Below are 24,874 nucleotides of genomic sequence, written 5' to 3' on the forward strand. Positions count from 1 at the left end.
GTTAGCGGAGAAACGCTATTAGACTACCCTGCGCGCACAGAGGGAAGGGAGGCGGGGGAGCTGAACGGACCTGCGCGCGGTGACAGATCCGGGGTTAAAAGCAAAAAACACCTCAAGTTATTATTGCTGCTGAAGACGTAACGGGGGTGTTTTTTGTTTTTCTTTTCAAAGATGAAGACATCTTGAAGATGGGCTGCAGACGTTTGGAATAAAAGTCTGCATCGTCGCGCACTTGAAGGAGGGATTTTCACCACCAGCTGGAGTAAAAAAAATAAAAATTAAATCCGATCAAAGGAGGAGGAAAGAAGATCGGAAAGCATGTCGTCAGAAAAGCACGGTGAGGGGTTTTTAATTGTCTGAAGCACGAAGCGTGTTCTATACGCTTTATTTATTTATTTCTTTTAGTTAACTGTCATCCGCGTTTTTCCCAGCTGCCCCCTCGTCAACCTCTCCATCCGCTTTTCTTCTGCTGTGCCCATAGGATGATGCACCGCTGTGTGGGTGCAGCTTGGGGGGGGGGGGGGGGTTGAAACATAACCGCAGGGCCATGGAGACTTTAAAGTGATATTATCAGACTTTTTGTGGGTATCTGCTCAAATAATTGATTTTATATTTTGTTTATTTTCAGCCTGCCTGTTTAGATTTCCTTCACTGAAGAACTGTGAGCTTTCACAGCTTTCCTGGACTCCCGGTTCCCTTTCCCCCTCTATATGTGCCTCACATCATTACGCACAGGCCTACGTACATCTCTCCTGACTATAGACATGATGTGGGTGTCCTTTGCGCGTGCACGCCTTTAACAACCATTAATTGCTAATGATCCTCAACCTCTATAAACACACAGAGACTAATCTTTCCAGTTCCCAATATTTGAGGATTTTAAAGCACCAATTGACGAATTTGGTGATGAGCTGCATCTTTCTAGTTTAAAAAAAATCTACAAATCAAATAAAGCAGATGATGACACCTGATCTTATCTGAGAAGCTGCGAAGAGCATAATGTGGAGCAGGCTGTAAACGTGACCGCTGTCTCGTGCGTTAATCAGATCTGAGAGGCTATAATTAAACAATAGATGGACATCTGCTGATGCTCAGAAAACATTCATGGGAATGCAGCTACAACAATATAATTACAATATAGCAGAGATGTTATGTGGCCAGTTAAATAGGTATACAGGTATTAGTGGTTTTCGTTTAGTCGTTATAACTGTTCCAAGCTTCCAAGTAACAATTGCATCGTGGACAAGAGGATTACAGGCATTGTGCTGATGATACAGACAAACTCATTTTTAGCCCTAACTTGAGGGCTGCGTCACAGTTAGGTGTGCCACTGCCACAGCTCTGTGCATGTATGTAGGCTTCAGGATGAAGGATCAGCATTAATGTGGGCAGTCACACCTGAGCTTTTCCCTCAGGTCAAAATGTCTTCTGTGTGGAAAAAAAAAAAAATCAGGTGGTAGTTGCCAATCAGTTTTTCTGATTAGCTGATGTGTTTGAAAGCTTTTGATCAGTAAATCCTGCAGCTGTGGTCACTGCTCAGATCAACTTGCAATGAATGCACACATATCTTACCTCTGGCCTTGTTGATTGATCTCGGTTATTTTGGTGTGACTTGTTCAGCTTTGGTGAAATCTGCACCAAATCAGCTAAGAAATGCTGCTTTACCCGGAATAAAATGGAACCTAATGGGTTCTTTTAGTATAGTATAGTATAGATATATAGATTTGAAATGTGCAGGATAAGTCTGCAACAACAAGATGATGCTCTAAGTATAATTTCCAGGGGAAACACTTCTTAAACCTTATTTTAAGTTAGTAAGTTTTTAAAGCTTTTCTGCTACAGATTTGACTTCGTCACAGAAATTAAAGTTAATTTAGATGCTGTTATGAATTTACTGCCCAAACAAATACTTGGGGATGTTTCAAGATGGCTGCTGAGTTGTGAGGCACTACAGCTCATCTGAGAGAGGAAGCCATTAATATTTAAATGCTGTCACTCTGTCACGAGCCTCTCCTGGACAGGCCGATCCTTCCATACAGCTGGCTGGAGTGGTTTGGTAGAAAGTAAAGAGTAATCTGGTCATTATTTCTCGAATGAGATACTGCTGCTCATTTTTTCAAATGTAGGCTGTTTGTTTGCTTGTTTTAGCATTTTTGAGCACCACAAGACAATTCCAGTTTAGTCCCATTATATCCAAGAAAGATAAGCATTTCTGCAGCCGATATCTCCAACATCGGGCAGCTCATACCAAAACAATCCAGAAGGATAACCAGAACTACATTTGATTTTGTAGTGAACTGTCCCTTTAATTGTTTGGAATTTTAACAGAAAAAACTCAATACATATTTGATTAAAGAAACTATTGATTTATAATGGTAGCTAGAATTGGATCATTAGTAGACAAGCATCCCACTGTTTAAGACAGTGAAATATTTCTACATGGAATTCAAATGTGAAGACATTTGATTAAAAGCATAATTATTATTATTAATTCAAAGAAATAACTCAGGAAAATGTGCGCTTTAGCTGAAATCTGTTGTTACAGTGATGGCAAAATGTTGCATGCGACTGCATTTTGCAGAATAATCACGAGCGATGAAATTAACTACTTAGCCTCGGCCCACCCATAATTTAATTCCCTTTATCCGGATGCAGGTCGTTGCAGCATCATATGCACCTCAGACCTGCTACAAGGTCTTCATCATAAAAAAGAAGAAAATGTCTCATATTTCATTTTTTAAAAATATAGGATTCAAATCAATCACAGAGAAATGTCTCCAGTTATAATTGCCAAAGATGCTCTACACACACACACACACACACACACACACACATGTATTTTCTCTCATGTTTGCCAAGCTGCTCGTCATGTGATGGCCTTTTAAAGGTGTCTTTCTCCTTGTACTTGCTCCTTTCCCCTCTGTCTCTTTCTGGTCCACTTCCTGCTTTTGACAGGGTTGGGGACTCTTACGTAAAACCGATCCCCGAGCGCACAAGTCGTCATCCCTCATCACCCAGCTTCTCTCCCGCTCGCTGACACTGCCTCCTGCTCTCCTTCTTCATGTCTCATCAAATCCTCCCTCTTCTATTCCTCCATCCGTCTCCATTTTTTTTTCCTTTCTTCCTCCTCATGTCCCTGTCAACTTGGATTATCTCAGCCACCTCCCCGCTGCGAAAACACAACACCCTCTCAGTCGTATTCAATGTTAAACAAATGCAAAGGGAGCATAGGTGTGAGCATTAAAGTGTTTAGACGTCAGGAAGCAGATGGATGCTTCAGGATGTGTTTCTCAACACCTGAATTGCCAAATTTCTGCTGCTAATAAACCTCTTTGTGAAGGATAAGGAGAGAAAAAAGCCTTTCTTCTTTTCCTTTTTTGGGAGTGAAAATGTCAATCACTGTCATCATTAGCCTGCGCAGGTTGGAAATGTCAGGCTTTGTAGCTGCTTTTTTAAGTCTTGCTGAGGAGCTGTGGTCTGTGTAATTGTTTTGTTCCCTCCTCCTCAGCAGCCAGATAAGACATATTACAGCCAACATTTGAACACACGTGCAGCAGTGCTCTAGTTAGATAACATGCTCTCATTCTTCCATCTATTTCTTTTACTGTTCTTCCTCTGCCTTGTCTATTTCTGATTGCTCACCTACCTTTTCTTCTCTTTCCTCCTTCTTCCTCTCTCAGGGCTCGATGACTCTGGCCGTCAGACCATGCAGCCTCCTCCATACCTACCCGGCCCACAGGACCCCAACGTGCCCCAGCACCCCAACATGGCTCCTGCGCCGGGCACCCAGCCCAACTACCCTCCTCCTCCGCCTCCTCCAGGTTCAGAGGGATACCTCCAAGAAACTCAATTCCAGTGTGCCCCGATGGGGCCTCCAGGAGCTCCGCAAGGCTACACCGTCCAGACCCAGGGCCCAGGAGGCACCATGCCACACCCCCCTGTGGGATACCTCCACCCGGGCTACCCTCTTCAGCTGCAGCCCTGCACAGCTTACGTACCCGTCTACCCCATGGCTTCGGTGAGTCATAGACAGCTTTGAAAGATTTCACAGCTCTGGCATCAGGCTGCAACAGAATTTAAACCTCAACACTTCTTTCCATCACATTTTGATTTGTCCATAGTTCGCTCCTCAGCAAGACCGACTTAATGCCATTTGATGCTTATTATGCAGGAAATCAGACATTGTTCTGCTGTCTCAGGGGGTTGGATTTATTTTGGGAGAAAAGTGCATTGTATGAATGAATTTGTTCATTTTCTGCCTCATTTGTGGCACCTGCTGTTATATCAATTAACCCGACATTTATTAATCAAACAGCGTCTCTATTTTACACATAATCAGCAATAAATGTCCAGACGGTTCACTCAGAAGAAAAATGACAAACCTTCTGATTTCTGATCCAGTTAGCATGTCTTTATTTATTATGCTTCTGTTTCATCAGCAGCACAAAGAGCCTCTCTTATCATTTTAAATATTTTTAATGATGACTGAAGAATAAATGCATGCTGCAATGTTTCAAATAAGCTTTTTGGTTCTGCTTTTATTGAATACATTTTACAGGGTCAGACAAATACATGAACACACCGGGTCATTCTGCACATTGTTGCATTAATAGGCTGAAATAATTTGCATTGATTGTCCTTGTCCTTATATAAAACCTTAGGACTGTGTTTTTAGACTAGAGGACACATGGCCTCGAGGCTGTTTATGCCGTTTGTTTTGATTATTATGAAAATCGAGGTGTTTCTTGCCTTATCTTTGATCCTGATGGGTGAAATCGGATCAGTAATCTTCATGGAAAATTATGTTTATTAAATTGAAAGATTGTCTGGAAGCCACATAAATTATTGTATGTGAAAGCTGAAATGTCAATTAATTAATATACTGTTACTCAGCTAACCCACATTACATACATTATTCTGTTCTTTTACACTCCAGTACATAAGTGAGTGACTAGCACTGAGGGGAAATACAAATGCAAATACATTATTCATACGTTAAGGGAGCCACAGCAATTTTGAAAAGTAACTCACAGAGAAGCAGTTAAAGCCTCTAAAATTTGGCAGATTTTAAATATATACAAAGCAAAAGAAAATCTGTTGTTACTGGACTTTATTGAAAAGCTTAACACCCTAAAAGAAAGTTAAAAGCAAGATAACTGAATTGTAAAAGCAGCTACAGAATTTGTAGCATGCAGAAATTCATCTTTTTTCTCTGAGAACTTATAATTGATCAAACTCATGTTTTATTTTGTCTACAAACTCATTCACTATGACTTCCTGTGTATCTGTAACCACTTCAGATGCATGCAGCCTTTAATGAAGACAAACTCAACTAATTGAGTTTTAGTTTTACCTCAGAAGGGCTTTGTTGCTGCTCTCGCACAGACACACGATTATCAGCAGGAGTAACTGGCTGCACGGGAGACGAGCATTACGGTCCTTCCTGCAGACGATGTCGACGTGTAAAACCAGCAAGAATTTTATCTTGTGACACTCAAAATTGAATCTGAGTTGCACAATATGGTGGCTGCAAGCATCAGAAACATTATCGCAGATTCTCAAGGCAACGACATCCGTGCAGGAGATTAAAAATTTCGCCACATGAGACTTCAGGGTCTCTGTAGATTTGAGAGGAATTTGTGCGTTAAGCAAGGGAAATACAGTACAGCCATTAACTAACATGACACTTCATAGCTGCAGTAAAGCTTAAGGACAGCAGTTGCACGGAAGGATGGGGGCGAAGGACAAGCATGCTGGTTTTCTCTTTGTATTGTTCTGTTTGGACTGTTTATCTGAAGCTATTTAAAAAAAAAATGAACCAGTCTGTTATATTATAAGCAGTAATGACAGGGATCAGATCATTTGAGTAGAGAACATTAGTCCTTGGTTGAACTGTTCACCCTGTGCTCGACATCATGTGTAGGTAGCAATTTGTACTTTTTATTCATTCATTATTTTTAAGGAATACATTGGTTTTTTGAATTGCAGCTACACGCTCGTCCACATTAATAGATGAAACTATTTTTATTTTACCCCAAACAAACATCAAAGTCATAAAATGAGGCCTCAGAAAGAGACTGTGAATCATCAAACATCTGAAAGTGCAGCTGTCCAGCTTCCAGTTGGTGATTCTTAAAAGCAGTGTGGGTTTGAATGCGGGGAGAATAATATCAAGAGCAGAATCTGCACTGCAGCATGCGGCATCAAATCTAAAAATGAATCTTTGTTTTTCGGATTTTTAGGTATTTCTGTTTAGGCTGTTGAGCTGATAAATATGCACAGCTCAAGCATAGCGAATGGTGCTCTGTTTCGTGCAGCTAATTGAAAAAAAACAAAAACAAGTCTGAATGCAATTTTTAATCTGGAGAAGCTCAAAGCAGCAATTCACTCTATTTTGTCTCACAGCTAATGGTAATAGACAGAGGATATGAATACAGAGTGTAGGAGGCAGTCACATCTCAGCTCAGCAGGTGGTTTATAATAAAGCTAACCCTATGAAACTTGGCCAGTTGGCATGGAAAGCTAATCTTCAGTGACTCTGGACTGTGATTAGGTCACCTCTGATGTCTTGCATGACTGTTAAAAAAAACAAAAAAAAAAACATAATTTAAATCAATCCGACAGTCAAAAATACAAATTCCTCTTCGTGCTCTCCCTCAGACACCTGCAATCCTAACAGGCACTGCATCCTGCTGCCCAGCTGCTGTCACCTTCTTCCTTCGCATCACCTTGTTTGTCTGTGTTTTAGAGTAGAAAGTGCTTTGTCAGCTGCTGTACTGTTTTAAAAGCACTGCTCTCCATCTCCTCCTGTCTCTCTCTCTGCTCAGGGTCAGCCCTACATGCCGGCCGGAGGTACTCACCCGGGGATCCCACCGGGCCAGATTCACCCCATGCAAATGCCACCCAGCATCACTCTAATGGACCGTCGACCTCCACATGACTACCTGCCCATCGCCGTGCTCACCACCGTCTGCTGCTTCTGGCCAACAGGCATCATTGCGATCATCAAAGCAGTGCAGGTTAATGCTGCTTCATAGTCTCTTTTTCATCTGTGGGTTTTATATTGATATAATATCAACTTTACAATGAATTTTCACTTTAAAGTCATTTTAATTGTGGATGCAGACTCCCCTTTTAAAATTATATTGCAATACAAATCCAAGGAGGCAGATTTTATTCTTCAGTTTTTTATATTGTTCTGTAAAAAGACTGAAGTGAGATAAAGCTCTTTCTTTACAAGTGAGAACACGACTCTTTAAAAACAAATTTTAAGTGGATATTTTGCTTTTGGTAAGTGCTTATTAATTTCCTGAAACAACTGAGCAATGTGGTTCTCAGCAAACAAAATTATAGTGCTGTGAAAAAGTATTTGAACCATTCCGGAGTTCTTTTTTTTTTTTTTTTTACAAGTTTGTTAAACTTACATGTTTGAGATCATCAAACAAATTCAAAGTCCAGACTTTAACTTTTTTTCCTTAATAAGATAAATCATCATTTTGTATTTACTCTGGTTATCGGGAAAGCAAAATACTTTAATCTGCAATGTACATGTGTGGGTTGGTGAAAATGACAAAAACTGTAGTTCCACCGCCTGAGGCTGGCTGCAAATATGAGTCAGTCCCCATTGACTTCCACATTAAAATGTTCAAATTTGCAGAAGAAATAAACATATTTACAGCTGAGTACAAAAAAAACAGTCTCAACCTAGTGAACCCCTAGTGTCAGTTCTCCTAGGAAGGGCATCCGGTGCAAAATCTGTGTCAAATCAATGTGCGGATCCATCCACTGTGGTGGTCCTTTGGGAAATAAAACAGCAGCCGGAAGTACCTTCTTCATTAGCAGTGTGGGGGCTCAGGCTGACAAGCAGGTGTTGACATTGCTGCTAGCTGTTTGCTTGGCTTCACCTAATTCAAGTCACTGAACTGAACCTCTTGACTGTGTTTGTGGCGTAGCCACCTTGTGGAGCATTTTTTTTAATGCGGTTATCTGAAAATTGACTTGGACCTTTATGCAGTTAATTGTAGTAACAACCCAAAAATACTGATTCCAGTTTTATTGACTAGTTGCTAGTGAAGCATGTCACTTCTGGCTTAAAAAATGGCAAAGGCAAAGTCAAGGCTTCAAAACAAATGGGTGCCTGAGTTCATCTTTTATGTACAGTCTGTGTTTTTAGTAGGTTTTGGTGCTAAAATAGAACTCTTTGCTTCAGAAGAGATACACGAGGCATTAGCTACAAATACGAAAAGAAAAATGTAGATTATTTCAAGCAAGAAAGGCTTGAAATAAAAAGACTCCTGTAAAGTGGCCAAAAAAAAAGCAACAGATAAAAAAGTTTTCAGGCAAATTATTTTTGTTAATTTTAATGGGTTGCAAATGTTAAAAACATTGCCTTCCAGCTGCATGTGATGATTGTCAGGAAAGATCATTCATCCCTGACTGTTTATGTCAAAACAGGAAATGGCTCTGTCTTCCTGCTGAGATGGGTTTGAAATGTAGAAAAAGCTGTGGCTGTGAATTTACTGATTGGCAAACAGGAGCCAGTATTTTATGGCACATAATCAGGAAAAAAAAAAAAAAAAGCAGAATGAAAATGCAACGTGGATTCACTGATGTCATCTCTGCAGCTTCTCCATCAACAGCCACAGTTTGCTCCTTTATTTAAATGCTGTTTTCCATACAGGTATTGCCCAGTTAAGGTCCCGTCTGGTGTTGCTTTGTTGTTTATCTCTGTCATGGCAGACTGTGCTGACCAACACGCACTCAGCAGACCACATCATTACATAACTGCACCATTGTCAGTGCAACGGGACAGAATGGATTTTTTCCTCTGGGCCTGCTCAGCTGGGTGTGAGCTGAGCTGATCTGACAGGGCATGGACCCACCGGTCTGAGCTCTGTATGATGTTATAGGGTGTTACTGCACATTCAGCCTGTGCTGCAGTGAAATCGATCTATTCACGGTGTTTCAGACTCTCTCCTGCTCCCACTCGTGTATCTGCTTGTTGCGTAACATATTTTCTAATTTCGCCTCTCTCCCTCATCCCCTTCCCTCCTGCATCACTTAGGTGCGCACGGCAATAGCCAGAGGGGACATGGTGACGGCGGAAATAGCCTCCCGCGAGGCGCGCAACTTCTCCTTCATCAGTCTGGCAGTTGGTATCGCCTCCATTGTGCTGTGCACCATCCTCACCGTGGTAGTCATCATAGCGTCGCAGCACCATGATGATGACTGGGAGCCGTAACTCCACGCTGATCCCCTGCTGGGAAATCATGGCCTGTATTAGCTAGCTAACTCTCAATCATTAAGAGAATATAGAAGCAGTAAAAAAAATGCACTCAGAACTGCTGCTGGCCCTCTGTGTACAGCCACACACACACACACACACACACACACACACACGCACACGCAAGCACACACACACCCACAGCTCTGACCTAACCTGCCGCCATCACACACTCACAACCAACCACAGCTGTCGTCCAAATGCAAGCAGCTGTCAAATGAGGCCCAGCTTTGCTGTTATCACAGCAGCCGCTTAATATTTACACACAGATATGAGCTGCAGGAGGGAAACAAAGCTCCTTGCATTAACAATTCATGTGATGCTGATTAATTTATACGCCCTTCATTGATGTGTTTGGATGAGAGGATAGGCCGGTGTGTGTGTGTGTTACATATTTTAGCAGCAAAATCGACTAAGCTGACCCCTGCGGTGCGGAAATTTCAGACACCTCGTTCAAAAAGGTTTATTTAGCAGTCGTCATCCTCTTAAAATAATGACCTAAGCAGTTTTTTTTTTCGGGTTTTTCAGAAAAGATAAAAAAAACAGAACCAAACATTGAAAATATGATCATTTAGGCAAAAATAAAACTTTGGTTAAAAAAAATTATTTAGGCCATTATTTTAAGACGTGATGATATTTAGGTCTCGCTTGTGCAAATATACATGTGTTCTCTTATTTATACTTGCCATGTGGAAGAACTGTTGATTTGCAGAGTAGAAGTGTCAGAGGGGATATTCGATGTACATTTATAACATGCCAAATGCAGACTGGACTAACCAAACAGAGTATATATTTCTGTTTATGTATTATATCAACACTTATCTGTTTTAAAATGATACTATATGAATTATATGTTATTTATTTATAATCTGTTATTTATTAATTTATTCAGTGCATCGACTTCGTCTGCTATAATTTACAGTATATTGCTGTTTTATTGCCGCTGTCGGACTCTTTGAATTGGCCTGAATTCGATATCTTGCCACTATGATATTGCACTTTGTAGTAACCAAACGAGATGACGCAGCTGCTTACATTTATAGTTTTTACCATGCATGAATATAAATCTAAGCTAATGGGCTTTTAGTGCAAAAAAAAAAAAATAGCTGCTGCTGTTGGGAACATTTCCCTAACATTAATGTGTGCTGCAGTATTTTTCAAAATGTCAAAGAAGCTACTGTCAAAACAAGAAACTGAGACAACTTAGATAAGTATTTGAATATTAGATTTGCAAATATAGCATTTTAGACGTGCGTTAGCCTTTTTGTGTTAATCTTTCAAACACTTTTTATGAGACTTTAGTGGAAAATTAGACATATGAGGCAACATAATCCTGCATGTCATCCTCAGTTTGCTTCCATTTGTCTTAAATATTAAGGATAGATGTGTGGCTCCTATCATTTTATTCTACCGCAGAATATGTTTCCATAAAGTCGGGTGGCTCCAGCATTACTGTATGAATTATAAAGTGGGGTTTCAGGGTGGTGAAATGAATGTTTTCAGTATGAGAGAGAGAAAAAATTGAATGCCTATGTTGTATTGTAGCACTTTCAACTTTATCATGTACCTTAGATGAACCTATGACTCTCTCATACGCTCCTTCTCCTGTCAGGAGTTGCTGGACCTATTAACATATCTCTTTAGCACCTGTCTTTTCTCTGTTTGTCTCTAGGGTGACAACATTTTTAAAAAGGATTATAGAGATATTAAAATCAACACAGATAGGGATAGTTTATTATTTGACAGTATTTGAACGGTTTTAATATCATTATTATATATATATTATTTAATACACTGAAACACATCTGGGCTCATATTTTTAATCTGAGACAGGAATTTAACCCACAATAGTTAATTATTTTACAAATCATATATTATTTCATCCTTTTTAAGTACATTTTATTCATTTAATTGCCTGTTTGCAATAGGACTTGGCATAAATATGTAAAAAAATTAAAAAAAAGGGATGAACCAATGATGATAATCTGAAGCGGGAACAAAAGAACACTGAACTCAAACAGGCAGCTAATAGTTAGAACTGTTTTTATTTTGAAATTGCTTCAACTAATTAAGATTTAAAATTATATATGGCTCCAAAATGTGTTAGAGGAGTTGTGTTTCAGCATTTTAAAGAACAATATAGCTTTCTTGCAGAGAGTTTAACTTGCTGCGGCCTTGCGATATTAGCTTAGCTTAGCTTAGTGCAAAGAGTGGGAAACTTCTAGTCTTCTAATCCATGTTTAAATATTACAAAATCTACCTTTCAGCATCTTTAAATGGATTTTCCCCCTTTTTTCTTTGTAATTTTAAAGTCAATAAATGTAATGTGCTAAGTAGTGAGCTTTAGAGATGCTAGTAAGTGTTTTTATTTTTACATTATATTTTGGACTTAGCCAAGTTAGCTCCCTGCCAGTGCTAAAATATAAAATTTGTGTTGCTCTTTCTAGTCTAACTCTCTGCAGGAGAGCTAAATAAATTTGCCTCCCAAAATGTCAAAGTAGTTGTTAAGCAGGAATAAAAATAAAATGTTCTACTTAAGCCCTAAATTTTCTTTTTCCCAGTACAAATCCAGGCTCAGTCAGTGTACTGACACAATTATATGCAGTGTTAAATGAAGCACAGTGCTGTTTAGTATTATAACTGCACAGAAGACTCTGGCAGCGAGTGTGCTGACTGAATGGAGTCGCTCTTAGTTTGTGTGGTGCTCGTCTGCATCTTCCTGTGTGCTTTCTGATAGGATGAACTGCAGCTGTTTGCTTTACAGCTGGGAGGTGTGTTGCTCATTCCCTTTTCATTTCATCTGTTTTGTTTTTCGGCTTGTAAATGCGGTGGGTTGCTTGTTCAAAGAGCCAAAAATTAACTGTGTACACGTGGTTCTCTTGGGGTTTATTATTCTAATTATGTTCATGGCTGTGCTGCACATGCATTGGTTGTTTCTGACTTCAGTTGTTTGAGTAATGAATAAAACAATAATTTTGGGCTGTGAACAAGATGTCGGTGAAGGCAGCCTCTCATTTTTGGGTCTTTCTTTGTTTTTCACCTCTCCATCCTCTCAGTCTCTATGGCATCTCCTCTCTCCCTCATCACTAAGATGCTATTTATAGTTGCCCCGGTTTTCTGCCTCTCTCTCTTTTTTCCTTTCTCTGTCAGAACATGGACTACACTGTCTCTTGCTATCTTCTGTTAAATCACAGGACATGCTGCAGGTTTTGTGTTTTGCTGATTTTCACATTAAAATTAATAAACCTTGCTACAATATTAACGTGTAAAATCATGGCATATAGGTCACTTTTATACCTTTCTTTTTTGTCTTTTTTTTTGTCTTCTTGGTCCAGGATGGATGAATAAAGATGTATTTATCAAAATGATGCATCCTGATAATTATAATAATTATAATTTCACATAGTTAGGGCTTCATGTATTTGGACAGTGACGCATATTTTATAGTTTTGCCTCTGTGCACCACCACATTGGACTTAAAATCTTACAAGCAAAATGTGATTGAGTTACAGACTTTCAGCTTTAATTCAAAGCATTAACTAAAATATTGCATTATCTGTTTAAGAATTACAGCCATTTTTATACATACTCCTTCATTTTCAGAGGCTCAAAAGTAAATGGATAAATGACAGACAAGCATGGCCAGGTGTGGCCTGAGTGTGAGTGATAAAAATGTAAGTGCTGGATGCATTTAATGAAATTTGGTACACATTCATGTTTCTAAGAGGATGAACTCTAACCTATTGTTTCTTTTGCAGAAGTGCTAATATCTGCAGATTCCCTAATGGCCACTTAATACAGGCTCCCAAGATGAGTCAGTCCCCATAGACTCCCATGTTAAAATGCCCATTAAAAAGCATGTTTAAGAATGCAGCTTACTAACTTTCCAGCGTTAGATGATAACTCAGACATCCACCAAATATGGTCACGTCTAGCTCCAAGCAAGCAACATGTGGAGTCCAAAAACCATCATTTATACTGTCTCTGATTTGACTATGATTTGTGTTGTGTGTATATTTGCGTCACTGAAGTTCTTCTTTTTGGCCCTCACCGTTTCTCTGCGAGGTCAGTCATTACATTGGCCTCCTCTCCAGCAATATCAAATCATCTGCTAATGTATCATCTGAATTCGGAATCTCACATCTCTAAGCTCATCCAGCCTTGTTTAACTTCATCTGAGAAATATTGCTAAAATCAAAGCTTTACTGTCCTGCTCCTGCTTCTTCTGATTTTTTGAGGCTGTAGCTCCTAAACTCTGGAACGGCCTTCCTCGGCCTATTAGGTCAGCCAAATTTGTGATTTATTTTAAACGACTGCTGAAAACGGTCACGGCCCTGCCGGGCTGTGCCGAAGCACTCCAGCATTTGAACACTAGTCCTGGAGTGCGAATTATTTCTGTAAATAAAAGTACAAGCAAGCAAAAAAGTGAAAGTCTCAGTACCTAATTAGGCCTCAGTGTACATATAGTCCCATTCTTCCTCTCAGAGTTTGCCTGTTTATCTTCCCCAGCATGCTTTCTAGCTTTTCCTGGAGCTTTTGGATCTCTGTTTTGTGCTTGGTTTGGACTTTGCTTTCAACCTGAATAATTCAGAACTCAAAGCAGATTTTGGGTCCTTCCTTCTACAAACCTGACAGCCAGAGCCAAAAGAGTGACAGAGTTGGTGAATGAGTGGGTGAGGAAGAGGGCTGTGACTGAAACAACCATCTGCTGGTGTAGTATAAAGACTAGATGAGTGAATGGATCAGAAGTAAGTTAAAATTTAAAATAAGTTGAATAAAAATTAATATTTTCTCCTAAAAAGTTATTTACTCAGTTAACTCCTTTCTCTTGAGAAACAGTGATTTCCTGTTTGTGCATTACTGGGCATCGATACATTGTTAAATTTGCACCAATGCTTCACACACCTTATTGAATATGGAGCACTGTGTTTGAAAAGTGCCGTCAGTGCATCCATCTTCTTAAGCACTTGAGCTTATTGCAGCTGCCACAGGGCCAAACGCAGGGCACACCTGGCACAGGTCACCAGTGCACCACGGGGATGATTTATTAGCAGTTATAGCAACATTAATTTGGAGTTGTGGCTAGAGAGGTAATACTATCACTAGTTTTTCACGTTGCATTGTGTTGAGTTTTCCTTGAATGTGTCTGTATGGCTGAAAGTATCCCTATTATAATTTGTGGGGCAGCCCCACAACCCTGAACAGGATAAGTGGAAGAGGATGGATGGATGGATGGATGGATGGATGGATGGATGGACACAGCTAAACAATGCTGCATATCATTTGATAGTGAAACCTTTGCTATACTGTTTTGTGTGTGGGGAGAGGGGTCATTTTTTGCAAACAGTTATTGTTAAAATCTGTGTTATTGCCTCTTTAAATGATACAAGGTATCCGTCCAACAGAAAAGAGGTTGGAGGGAAAAGGTGGGAGTCGAGCCAGCCGGTGTGTGCAGGATCACAGATGGCCATTTAGCCTCCCGAGGAGAGCCAGTGTCTCTGAGATCGTTTAACTTGGCCTCACGCTGCACTTCTCTCTCCTCCATCACACGGCCCCAGCTCCCCCTCAAACCCCCGTGTCGGTCATGCTGGCTGTCTTGCTGTTTGTGTTTGTGTCATCCTGCTGCTCCCTACTTGGGCTGTCATCTCAACTGCAACATCAGGACTGATGAGTGATCGCTGGTAATATTTTAGGATGGAGTCTGGGAAATGAACTGCACATAAAATCATAGGTGTAGAGACACAAAACCAATATTTTGCCAGGGAAAAAAAAAAACAAAGCTCTTGCAGCATCATCCACATCAAGAGGATTTGCTTTCTTTCCCTTCACACATCCAGTCTTTGTCTACAAATCACTTGTCAAGCCTCCTAGAAGTTGAGAAAGAGTTAAAAAAAAAAAAATTGTACTGTGGTACAATAAGTTCATTCAGTTAACTACAATTAGCTAATGCTTCAGTGCATTTTAAAGGCAAATATGAAATTGCTTTGCCATTTTCATTTACTGTTTTGATGACCAAAAATCATCAGTTAGTTTACTATGTGTCAGTCTTTGTCCCCTGATTGCCAAGACTTGGGAAATTTATTTTAAAAAATTAGGGTTAGGGTTGGGGGTCATCAGGGTTACGGGTTTAGGACTTGTTGGAGTAGAAACTACTTTTTCTGTGGTCACAAGGAAAATGATGGAGAATCGCTCATTTAATCTTTAACAGTACTTTGCAGTATTTTGGGAAAATTGCAGCTGTACAGCAAATGCACTACAGTGTTTCCCTCTATAATGTAGTGACACAGATTAATAAAATAACATAAAATGGAAATAGTAAAAAAATTTACTCATGAAAAATCCATATATACACATATACTGTAACCTGCGTTTAATAAATGTGCAAATCATGTAAACCGGAATAAGCAGTGCTTATTCCTTACGCTGATTGCTGTGCAGACATGAGCACAAACATTGTTTTACAGCAGCTGGACGGACCTGTGTTCTGCTGTGACAGCGTTTGGCAGCGTGCAAATGAGTAAACATCCAGCTGGTGCAAACAGACCTGGCAAGAGAACAACAGCCAAGGTACAGCGAGAGAGACAAACTTAAAACCAAGAAAGGCAAGAGTCCAAAGATCCTGATGAGTCTTTCTGTGAATCAAAATGTTCTTAATCCACACTGACGTCAAAGAAAACTGCTCCCATATGCCAGTTTGTTTAAGTCTCAACATATGTGTATTCCAGCTGCTCTGTGTTTCTGGTTTGCTTTGCTCTGTTATTTAAGGAGCTTCAGTTTGATGTACTGACAGAGGCAGAGGGGGGCAGCAGTGCAATGACTCCTCTGGAGTCTGTGTTGTGATGGTCCTGAGAGCCTCTCAGACACCAGAAGCTTCACATAAGCTGCACTGTAGGTCATCAGGAGCTGGTAGGCTTTAGCCTGCACACAAGGATAAAAACAGGTATTAGTCGGATTCGTGTGTGAGGAAATGTGAGGTGGGATTAAAACTATCAAAATGTGGCCTTGTATGTGATTTCTTAATCCTTTTCTGCAGGGTGTGAACACCACTGGCTACACTTTAAAACAAGGGGCTTATCAACCAAGATAAAGGTCTCGATCATATAAATGCACTTATCAAAACGATCAGATGCTCAACAGCTGAAAATACTGCTGCAGTATATACAGTCATGTAAAAAAGACTCTATACAGTCCTGTGAAAATCTAATTACACTCCTGCTGCTTCTCTAGGAAAGAGGTGTCCCATGAAGTTTCGCACATCTGTGATCAGTCAGACGCATCTGTTGTTGTCTAATGCAGATGTGAATAACGTGGGTCCACCATGGCCCAAACTGATACGTCTCTCACCTGAGGAGGTAAAGATGCATCGGGGACAAGGGTGTAGTTTGTGGTGAGTTCGGTGTCCTTCTGCTGGTTGGATGAGGTACTGGTGCCGCTGTTGCCATTTCCCAGCAGAGGCCTCTGTTCATCGGAGCCCTCTTCCTCCACATCTGAGCTGCGGGCCTCAGGGTCACCGGCTGAGGCCTTGGTCACCAGAACGAGGTGGGACATTTTGCTCTTCAGTTTGTTCTGATGGGAGTTAGACATCGATTTGATCATTTTAACATCCTCCAAAGACTAAATTTCTGTGTCTTCAGCAACCTGAAATTATGTCTCTATTGATTTGGAAAGAGGACAAACATTAGAGCTCCAGAAAAATCGATAAAGCAGCAGGAGAACAAACAGAGTGACAGATGTACTCGACTCTCTCACCTGGGTGTCAGTCGTCACAAAGCTGAGCTCCTCTAAACTTTCAGTTAAGGCCCTCAAACAGGGGGACATGTCCCAGTACACAAAGTACAGCTGCAGAGAGACACACAGAGGGGTCAGCAGACATGACTCAGTATGTCTTTCGTTGGACCACTGATGCCTATAACTCACCACACAAATGTTGAGTTACTGATCATTAATTGATCTGTTTATTGCAACACAGAGAAGACACCCTGCACTACAAGATATGTGATATTATTACTCCACTGAACACCTCAGTTTCTCTTCTCCTTTCCTTTCATCACTAATACTCATTTTATCCTTAAGATCTTTGTCGTAAAGTCTACTTTATATTTACTTTAAAAAAAATCTTGCATCACTGCTTTTCTGTTGAAATCTTTGTCATGGTCACTGGATTTTTTTATATGTTTGAGTTTTGGATTCGTGATATATTATTGAGTCTTTGGGTCCTGTTTTTACTTTAAGGATTTGGTTCATGTCTTCACTGTTATTCTTGAGACGTTGAGCTTTTTGGATACGTTAACCCTCTGCGATTAAAATCATCATTGGGGTCCAAACCTTTACTCCAAGTCTAGACAGTCAGATTCAGATATAACAACATTTAGTATTAGTTTTTATTAAATTGTTTGCCGCAATCAGGGAGAAAAGATATGAAAAACTGTTCACATTTTTTTTTCTTCTGGACAGTTTCAACACCGCAGACACCCGGCATCATTTTGTTAAGGAGTCTAGTCTGCGCGCTTCTCCTACACCCCTTTCCTTAACCTCATGACATTCTCCATTGAGGACAATTAAAAGTGGTTAGGAAAGGAGACGGGAAGTAGCTTTTTAGGCTATATGAATGCATTCTTAGTTTTCTGTTTTTTTACATCCTGTTATTGGTCGTTTCCCATTTTTTGATCGTTTGCTGGAGAGACACAGTGGTTGATACTTTTGGCCCATATTTAACTTTATGTTCTAACAGTTTGAACTGATTTCAGGAGACTAACCTTCATGTTTCCAGTGCAGTTTCCCACCCAGTCAGCCATGCCCACAAGCAGCTTGTGTCTCACCAACATCTCGTTGACCTGGACCAACCGAATATCTAAATTCACGTTGACCTGACAAACAAACAGTTTGAGAATCAGGGTGTTCAAGACAACCTCCTGACTGACTTGACTAACATGTCATCACAGCTGACTTACCTTATTGTTACTGTGGTGAAGGATGAAGATGATGACTGTGGTGAGGATGATGGAGACCAGGCTGACAGAGAGACAGAGGACCCAGAAGTCACCAACAGTGATGATAAGGCGGAGGGACGAGAACACAGCACACCACAACACTACATACAGCAACTGGTGGAAGGAGAGGACAAGTTAATGTTACAAGTGTGATCTCTAAAGCTGTAAACCATTGAATATAACAGTTTGGCTCCTTTTTCAAGCTCTCCAGTCACACGCTTGTTTCCTTTTTTCTCCAGTTCATTGTTTCTTGTCCATTTTTGGTTTCTGTTGGACTTTCTTGTGTATGGACCCCTTGCCTGCATTGGTTGCTTTTCTGAGTATGATTAAAGAAAAGTTGAATTTCACTCTGCCTCCTGCATGTTGCTCCTCTTCCTCTGTGATTGTTACAATATCATGAGATTGTTAATATAACAGTAATAGGGGAATTTTTACTGTTTTCAGTAGTTAATTGTGAATAATTTTGTGCAGGGTTGAAAATAAGGATTTTATTCATCGGCTAAAAACACCTGTCACGTTTACCCACAGCCCACAGAGAAACCTTAACAGAGCTTGTTTTGACTGAAATGATAAAACTATTAGTAGATAAAAAGAAAAATAATCGGTTTTTGACAACATTTTCCAGACAAAGCAAAAACTAAAACAATGGCGCTCAACAACAACAATGGCATTTGTGACACTCAAATGAAAGGACTTCCTGTTTTCTGTGCCATTTATCACCTAAACGTAATAACAGTCATGTAAAAAAGGAAGTAAATACAACCGTTACTGCTTCTATAGAAAATAAGAGGGTGTGAAGCAGCCAGGCGCTGCTAATCGCATGAACTTGATTAACTGATCATCAACATCAGGATTGGATATCAAAATGCCCGAGAGCTACAGGCCTCAGTTAGTTTGTTACATGTTAAGGTTGATGACAGAACAATTAGGAAAAAGACTGAACAAGTATGGCTTGTTTGGAAGGGTTGCCAAGAGAAGGCCCAGTGAGAAGAACATGGCTGCACAGCTTACAAAGTTGCATCTGAAGAAACCACAAAACTTTTGGAAGAATGTCCTTTGGATAGATGAGAGCAAAGTGGAGAGGTTTGGCCATAATGCACAGTACCACACAACCTATCAGCACAAACCTCATACCAACTGGGAAGCACGATTGTGCAGGGCTGATGATTTGGGTATGTTTTGCTGCCACAGGACCTGGGCACCTTGCAGTCATTGAATCGACCATGAACTCCTTTGTATACCAAAGTATTCTAGAGTCAAATGTGAGGCAATCTGTCTGACAGCAAAAGCTTGACTGAAACTGGGTCATGCAACAGGGCAATGATCCCAAGCACAGCAGCAAATCTGTGTTTATTGTTTATTGCTGCTAAAGGTGGTTCAACAAACTATTGAATCATGGGGTTTATTTAGTTTTTCACACCACCGCAGAGTCCTGTGAAAACTTTCTTTTTCACAGGATTTGGTGTTTTGTGTGTTTCAAGATAACAGATTACTTACACCTTTTATAAAACCTGGAATCTGAGTAATTTTGTGCACTTTCTTTTTTAGATGTTGCAAACGGCCTTTAAGGGGAATTCCTCTGCAAAACTGCCTGTGAAAACCCCGTACCTATCCAGATAATCAAGACTTAAGGGTTTGATGAATTCCTGGGAGTGATTCAAACTGAAGCTTGGAGATTTCTGTCTCTTCTGCTTTTACTCTGACTTTTGGAAACACCTCAAACAAGAAAACATTTAACAGAAAGAGGGAGAAATGAAAGAAAAGTAGTGAAAAAAATAGATGAAACTTTACAGGAATGAGCTGGAAGTGATGTGAGATAATAAAAAGATCATCACACCGGTGCCATTATAAATTGGAACTGAGCTGAGTTGAACACCATGTATCTCCTGACTGAAGGGACATCCAGAGCTGTTTTCAGTGTAGTCTCCATGTGTTCAAATGGAATCTAAGACAAAAGAAAAATGAAACAAACATATTAACAGTAAGTCTAAAGTCAGTAAAGATTTCTGCTTTTCATTGTGTGTGTGTGTGTGTGTGTGTGTGTTAACCTGAAAGCCTTCCCTCTCCAGTTGTGCATGACACTGGGACAGATCAAACCTGGGGTTTAGCATTGAGGAGCTCGGCACTGAAGCAACACACTGACCTGAGAGAGAGAGAAAGGTCAAGAGGTCATCAGTGCACAAAAGGGAAGACTACGAAAACAAAACCTTTGAATGAAGTTCCTTAATACCACTTAAACCTCAGCCAACCTCTGGTGCAATAGTCATCACAAACCCTGCATAGAAAAATGCACAATAGATATAAATGTTGTACACCTTAAGCTGAAGCCCATACTGAGGACAAATATTATTTAGCACTCTCTAACGTACAAGGAAATAAAACGAGGAAACAATGTGTTCAGACTTGTCTTAACGTGTTTCTTGTAAAGCATACCAGCCTGAAGCATTTCTGGGACAACAGTCCTGAACTGGTATGGGTGGTATGTGATTCATTATAAGGTGCAGGAGGAATTTCACATGTCAAGTTTAGAAGGCGACTGAAGAAGCAGTTTGGTGAAGAGTGCAATCAGGGTTATCAGGACGGCTGTGAACGTACACTCGCTGACTGCGTTTGTTCCAAACGTGGCTGCGCAGAATGAACAGATTTAACCGCTCATTCCATCAAGTGAACTGAAAACCAACAGCAACAAATAAATAAGATCACACTAGCTCCCACAGCTCTGCAAAAGCATGTTTGGGTGTGGAGCCGCTCCGGGATTGGACAGTGACATAAAAAATTAGGAATGAAATTTGAATGATGATATATATTATTCAGCAATAAGATTTTGCCGATGCTTGCATAGACCTTTACTGAACTCAAATTAAATGTGGTCCCTCTTTTTATTGTTAATGATAAAAAAGTAAAAGATAAGTAATGTGGGGGCGGAAAGTTTGTGAACCACTGGGTTAGTACAAGGCTCTGGGCCTTTAGCTGTAATAATGAAACTGAAGGGACCTGCATGGTTGTGTGTTGTGTGTGTAGCTGTGTACTGTCACAAGGGGGCAGAATCAATCGACCTGCGGTCTACCCTGGTTTGTGCTTTTTTTTGGTCCTTCAGCTGCTGAGGAGTCACGACATTTAAAGAACATTTTGTACTGAAGTGAAACTGAGTGTTAAAAACAATGAAAACTGCCCACTGCAGCCACAGTCTGAGCTTCTTATGCTGCTTTTTAAAATGTCTCCCCTTCACGGTCAACTCTGCTCTGACTAATCGCTCAGAATCGCTCATTTAAATATAGTCAAACTTGGCACAACGCTTACACATTTCCCCAGAATCACACCCACCAAGTTTAAACCAGATCTGATGAACGCATGTCGAGATAGGCAAAGAGCAGAAGACATACAGAGAGATCTTGAGCTATTAGTAAGGAGTGGCATTTTTAACCTTTACGCAACTGTTACATTAATATTTATGTTGAACTGGAACAGATAAGAATTTAATCATAGTGAACGTGTAAGTCTGAATGAAGCACTATATATAAAAAAAAAGTACTGGGCCACCGATGAAAAGAGAGCTTGTGAGGTTGTGGAAGCAAAAGAATTGGAAATAAAATCCGACCTAAAATTGCACCGATAAACCGATAAGCAGCCTCAAAGTAATTTAAATTAATTGATTAAATGTGCCTTCTGGAGCTGTTACAAATAGAAACTGTTTACAGGTTTCACATGAGTAAAGATTGGCCAGGGTTAGCCACACAGATTTTATTGGTTCTGGTTCATCCTACTTCCCCCATTGTACCTAACAGCTAAACATCCTGATTCATACTGACACTAGAAGGCTTGTTCCTCCAAACAAATGCAGTAAAAAGCATGTGGTTAACAAGCCAATATCAAACAGAGAGAGAATATGGCAGCAGCCAGTAAATCAGCATGAAAAGCTGTATGCCATAAATTGATTTACCTTCCGTATCCTATCTTAAATGCACAAAAACTAAACTAAGCATCCGATGAATGATGTGCTGTGTCACTTATCAAATACAGACAATAAAAGAAGCAGTTACCATTTGACCAGTCAGGTCTGCTGTTGTGCCGGCCCTGTGGATGAGATTTGGTGTATTGAATCTGAGCATCCCCCTCATTGTCCTCCACCACAAGGCAAACTCCATTCCTATCCTCCATCGTCTCAGGGGTCACCATGTCCTAAAGGAGAGAACACAGCATCTGAGACCGACTTCACTGACAGCTCAGGTCATTTTAAATAAAAAATGTAAACGGCAATTTTAAAAGTTCCCTGTCTCATGTGATCGCAGAGTCATACGTGATTTTGCAATACCACAAGAACGATAGTCACAAAGAAACTCGAGGTTGTGGCCTCGAGTCTGAATAACATTGAGAAACACACACTGATAAATGGGAAGGAGAAAACCGTTTGGTAAGCCTGTGGAACGCCTTTGTGAGGAAGCACATCACGATAAGCGCTAAAATCCAGGAATGCATTTCTTTATTCTTGTCCGAGCATGTGATTCTCAACCAGGGGCAGCTCCCAGGGGGTACACACAAAATTAAATGTACTAAAACATTTAACTACTATAACCTCTGAACTGAATGTAAATATATAAAATATCAGTCAATCAAAGGAGTGCAACTCAATGCATTTCGGCCGGAGCTCAGACCAATATTACCTTTGAGATTTGCATCATGGAAGTCCAGCTGACAAACCTGCAGCAACTGAGTGATGCTATCATGTCAATACGGATCATAATCTCTGAGGAATGTTTCCAGCACCATGTTGAATCTATGCCACAAAGAATTAAGGCAGCTCTGAAGGCAAAAGGGGGTCCAAGTTAATGGCCAGTGAGTATATATACTAGGCTACATAGCCAGCCTAAAAGGTAATTATCATTGCATCTTATATTAGTTTCTGCACTCCATGAATGCCTACATCTTTGCTCCGCATGAATAAAATTTGCAAGAACTGTCTGACCTGCGGCTTTGAGTATGTACAGGCTATCTGTGTGTATAGCTCATGTCTCTCCTAAATACTGCAGTATTCTGTAAGTAAACTAGACCCAGAGTCAAACTGTGGCTAATAGTTAAAGATGCTTGAAAGCTTCCAGCCTCTGTCCACCCACATAACAAAGTAGGAATGCAAACTTGACCATTTTGTCATTTAGTTATAGGAGCATCACAGTTTGTGCTGCTGAGATGATCTGACAGGAAGTTTATATTTGACAAAAACACTCATATCCCTAACGGTGGAAAAGAAAAGAAACTTCAGAAACCCATCAGCTAAACCTTTATCACTCATAAACACATTTACTGTTAACTGCAAGAAGTCTGAAACCCTGCAGGGAACTAGATGACTTCTGCTTTAAGTGATACAGTATCTGCCCATAAAGGCAGAACAAATTGGTTGCACTCTCTTAATGAAAAGATTAAGTTTACAGGAAGAAGCTTTTGAAAATGAACATTTTTGTGATTTTTTTAGAGTTTTATCAGTATTGTCTCTGCAGCCAAACATGTAAAATACCATGTTTTGTTTTTTCATTTCACAGCAGCAAGACTCTCTAGTAAAAGAGGAAAAGAAGCATGTTCAGGGATGACACTGCACCTCAATCAGGACTCTCTTCAGCACATACACTGACTGTCAAATAAAAAGAAAGAAGACAAACCTAAATGTTATCGACCAGCTTTCTCTGGCTGCCAGTGGAGACACATTTCAGGAGGGAAGTGTGAAATCTCACGTCAAAATATCTGTCTGCCTTTTAAAGTCTAACCTTTTTCTTAGCTCTCTTTCTAAATTTATTTACTTTCATTTTCATTTCTTTGCTTGTTAATAAAGCGTACCTAGCACGTAGGCAGTTTATCATTGTCTGCTCATGCACCTCCTAATGAGCAGGGAAATAAAATACATTTCACACATGTGCATGCAAATGTCTTTACACATGCTGAATATTCAGTTTTTCACTACTTCTCAGAGGGCTCTAACAGTAAACACAGAGCTGTTATCTTAACAGTGAATCTTTTCATGTCCGGTGTTGCAAACAACACATCCTTTTTTTTCTCTTCTTAAACTGTTATGTCTCTCCATCCTCATGGTAAACTAAAGCTTCTACAAACACAACATTTACAAATTTTTGCACTTGTGCATTTCAAAATCTCCTCTGTAAGTTGTATTTTTCTGACAGCTGTACATGTGAGAGCCACTGAAAGCACCAAACCAACATTTTTATCCTACCTGAACTTCAGATGAAACGCCATCTCACCACCAAGGCTGTCATCTCTGTATTCCCTTTGTACTTCCTATCATAGCCCTTACTCCCAGAGAAAATAACCACCTTGTAGTCCTTGCCTTGAAGGATTCAAACAGCACTGTAATGAATGCGTCTTTCGCAAACAAATGTGTCGTGGCCTCTCTCTCGCTCTCTCTCGCTCTCTACGTTTCTCTCTCGTGACCAAGATCAGCCCAATCTCATGACTGCAGGAATGTGGTTTGTGTGGTGTTCAGCTCAACGTGCCAACACTAGCAGCGGGCTCATCTGTCACACCTACATGGACTTGTTGAGAAAACCTCTGACCTTAATTTGATGTGAGGCTTTTTATATTTTGTGGGGGGTTTTGT

At 40.2% G+C, this 24,874-nt stretch overlaps 2 protein-coding genes and 1 long non-coding RNA gene across 3 annotated transcripts; 2 read left to right on the forward strand and 1 right to left on the reverse strand.

The window, feature by feature from the left end:
• Nucleotides 1-318: 318 nt before the first annotated feature.
• Nucleotides 319-9,419, forward strand: prrt1 (proline-rich transmembrane protein 1). The gene is made up of 4 exons (XM_030740838.1): nucleotides 319-337; nucleotides 3,681-4,018; nucleotides 6,828-7,019; nucleotides 9,065-9,419. Exons 1-4 carry the CDS (start codon nucleotides 319-321, stop codon nucleotides 9,239-9,241), a joined length of 726 nt encoding a protein of 241 aa, XP_030596698.1. The 3' UTR covers nucleotides 9,242-9,419.
• A 5,766-nt stretch (nucleotides 9,420-15,185) lies between these two features.
• Nucleotides 15,186-24,711, reverse strand: tmem268 (transmembrane protein 268). The gene is made up of 9 exons (XM_030740347.1): nucleotides 24,491-24,711; nucleotides 22,314-22,452; nucleotides 20,322-20,416; nucleotides 20,111-20,218; nucleotides 18,235-18,387; nucleotides 18,040-18,150; nucleotides 17,033-17,122; nucleotides 16,628-16,849; nucleotides 15,186-16,201 (listed from the first exon to the last, which is right to left on the reverse strand). Exons 2-9 carry the CDS (start codon nucleotides 22,447-22,449, stop codon nucleotides 16,040-16,042), a joined length of 1,077 nt encoding a protein of 358 aa, XP_030596207.1. The 5' UTR covers nucleotides 22,450-22,452; nucleotides 24,491-24,711; the 3' UTR covers nucleotides 15,186-16,039.
• Nucleotides 16,317-18,620, forward strand: LOC115787598 (uncharacterized). Its single transcript, XR_004020523.1, has 3 exons — nucleotides 16,317-16,372; nucleotides 16,511-16,822; nucleotides 18,256-18,620. It is a non-coding gene; the product is annotated as an uncharacterized LOC115787598 (long non-coding RNA).
• Nucleotides 24,712-24,874: the final 163 nt, after the last annotated feature.

Source organism: Archocentrus centrarchus, chromosome 11, assembly GCF_007364275.1.
Source record: "Archocentrus centrarchus isolate MPI-CPG fArcCen1 chromosome 11, fArcCen1, whole genome shotgun sequence".
Classification (NCBI taxonomy): domain Eukaryota; kingdom Metazoa; phylum Chordata; class Actinopteri; order Cichliformes; family Cichlidae; genus Archocentrus; species Archocentrus centrarchus.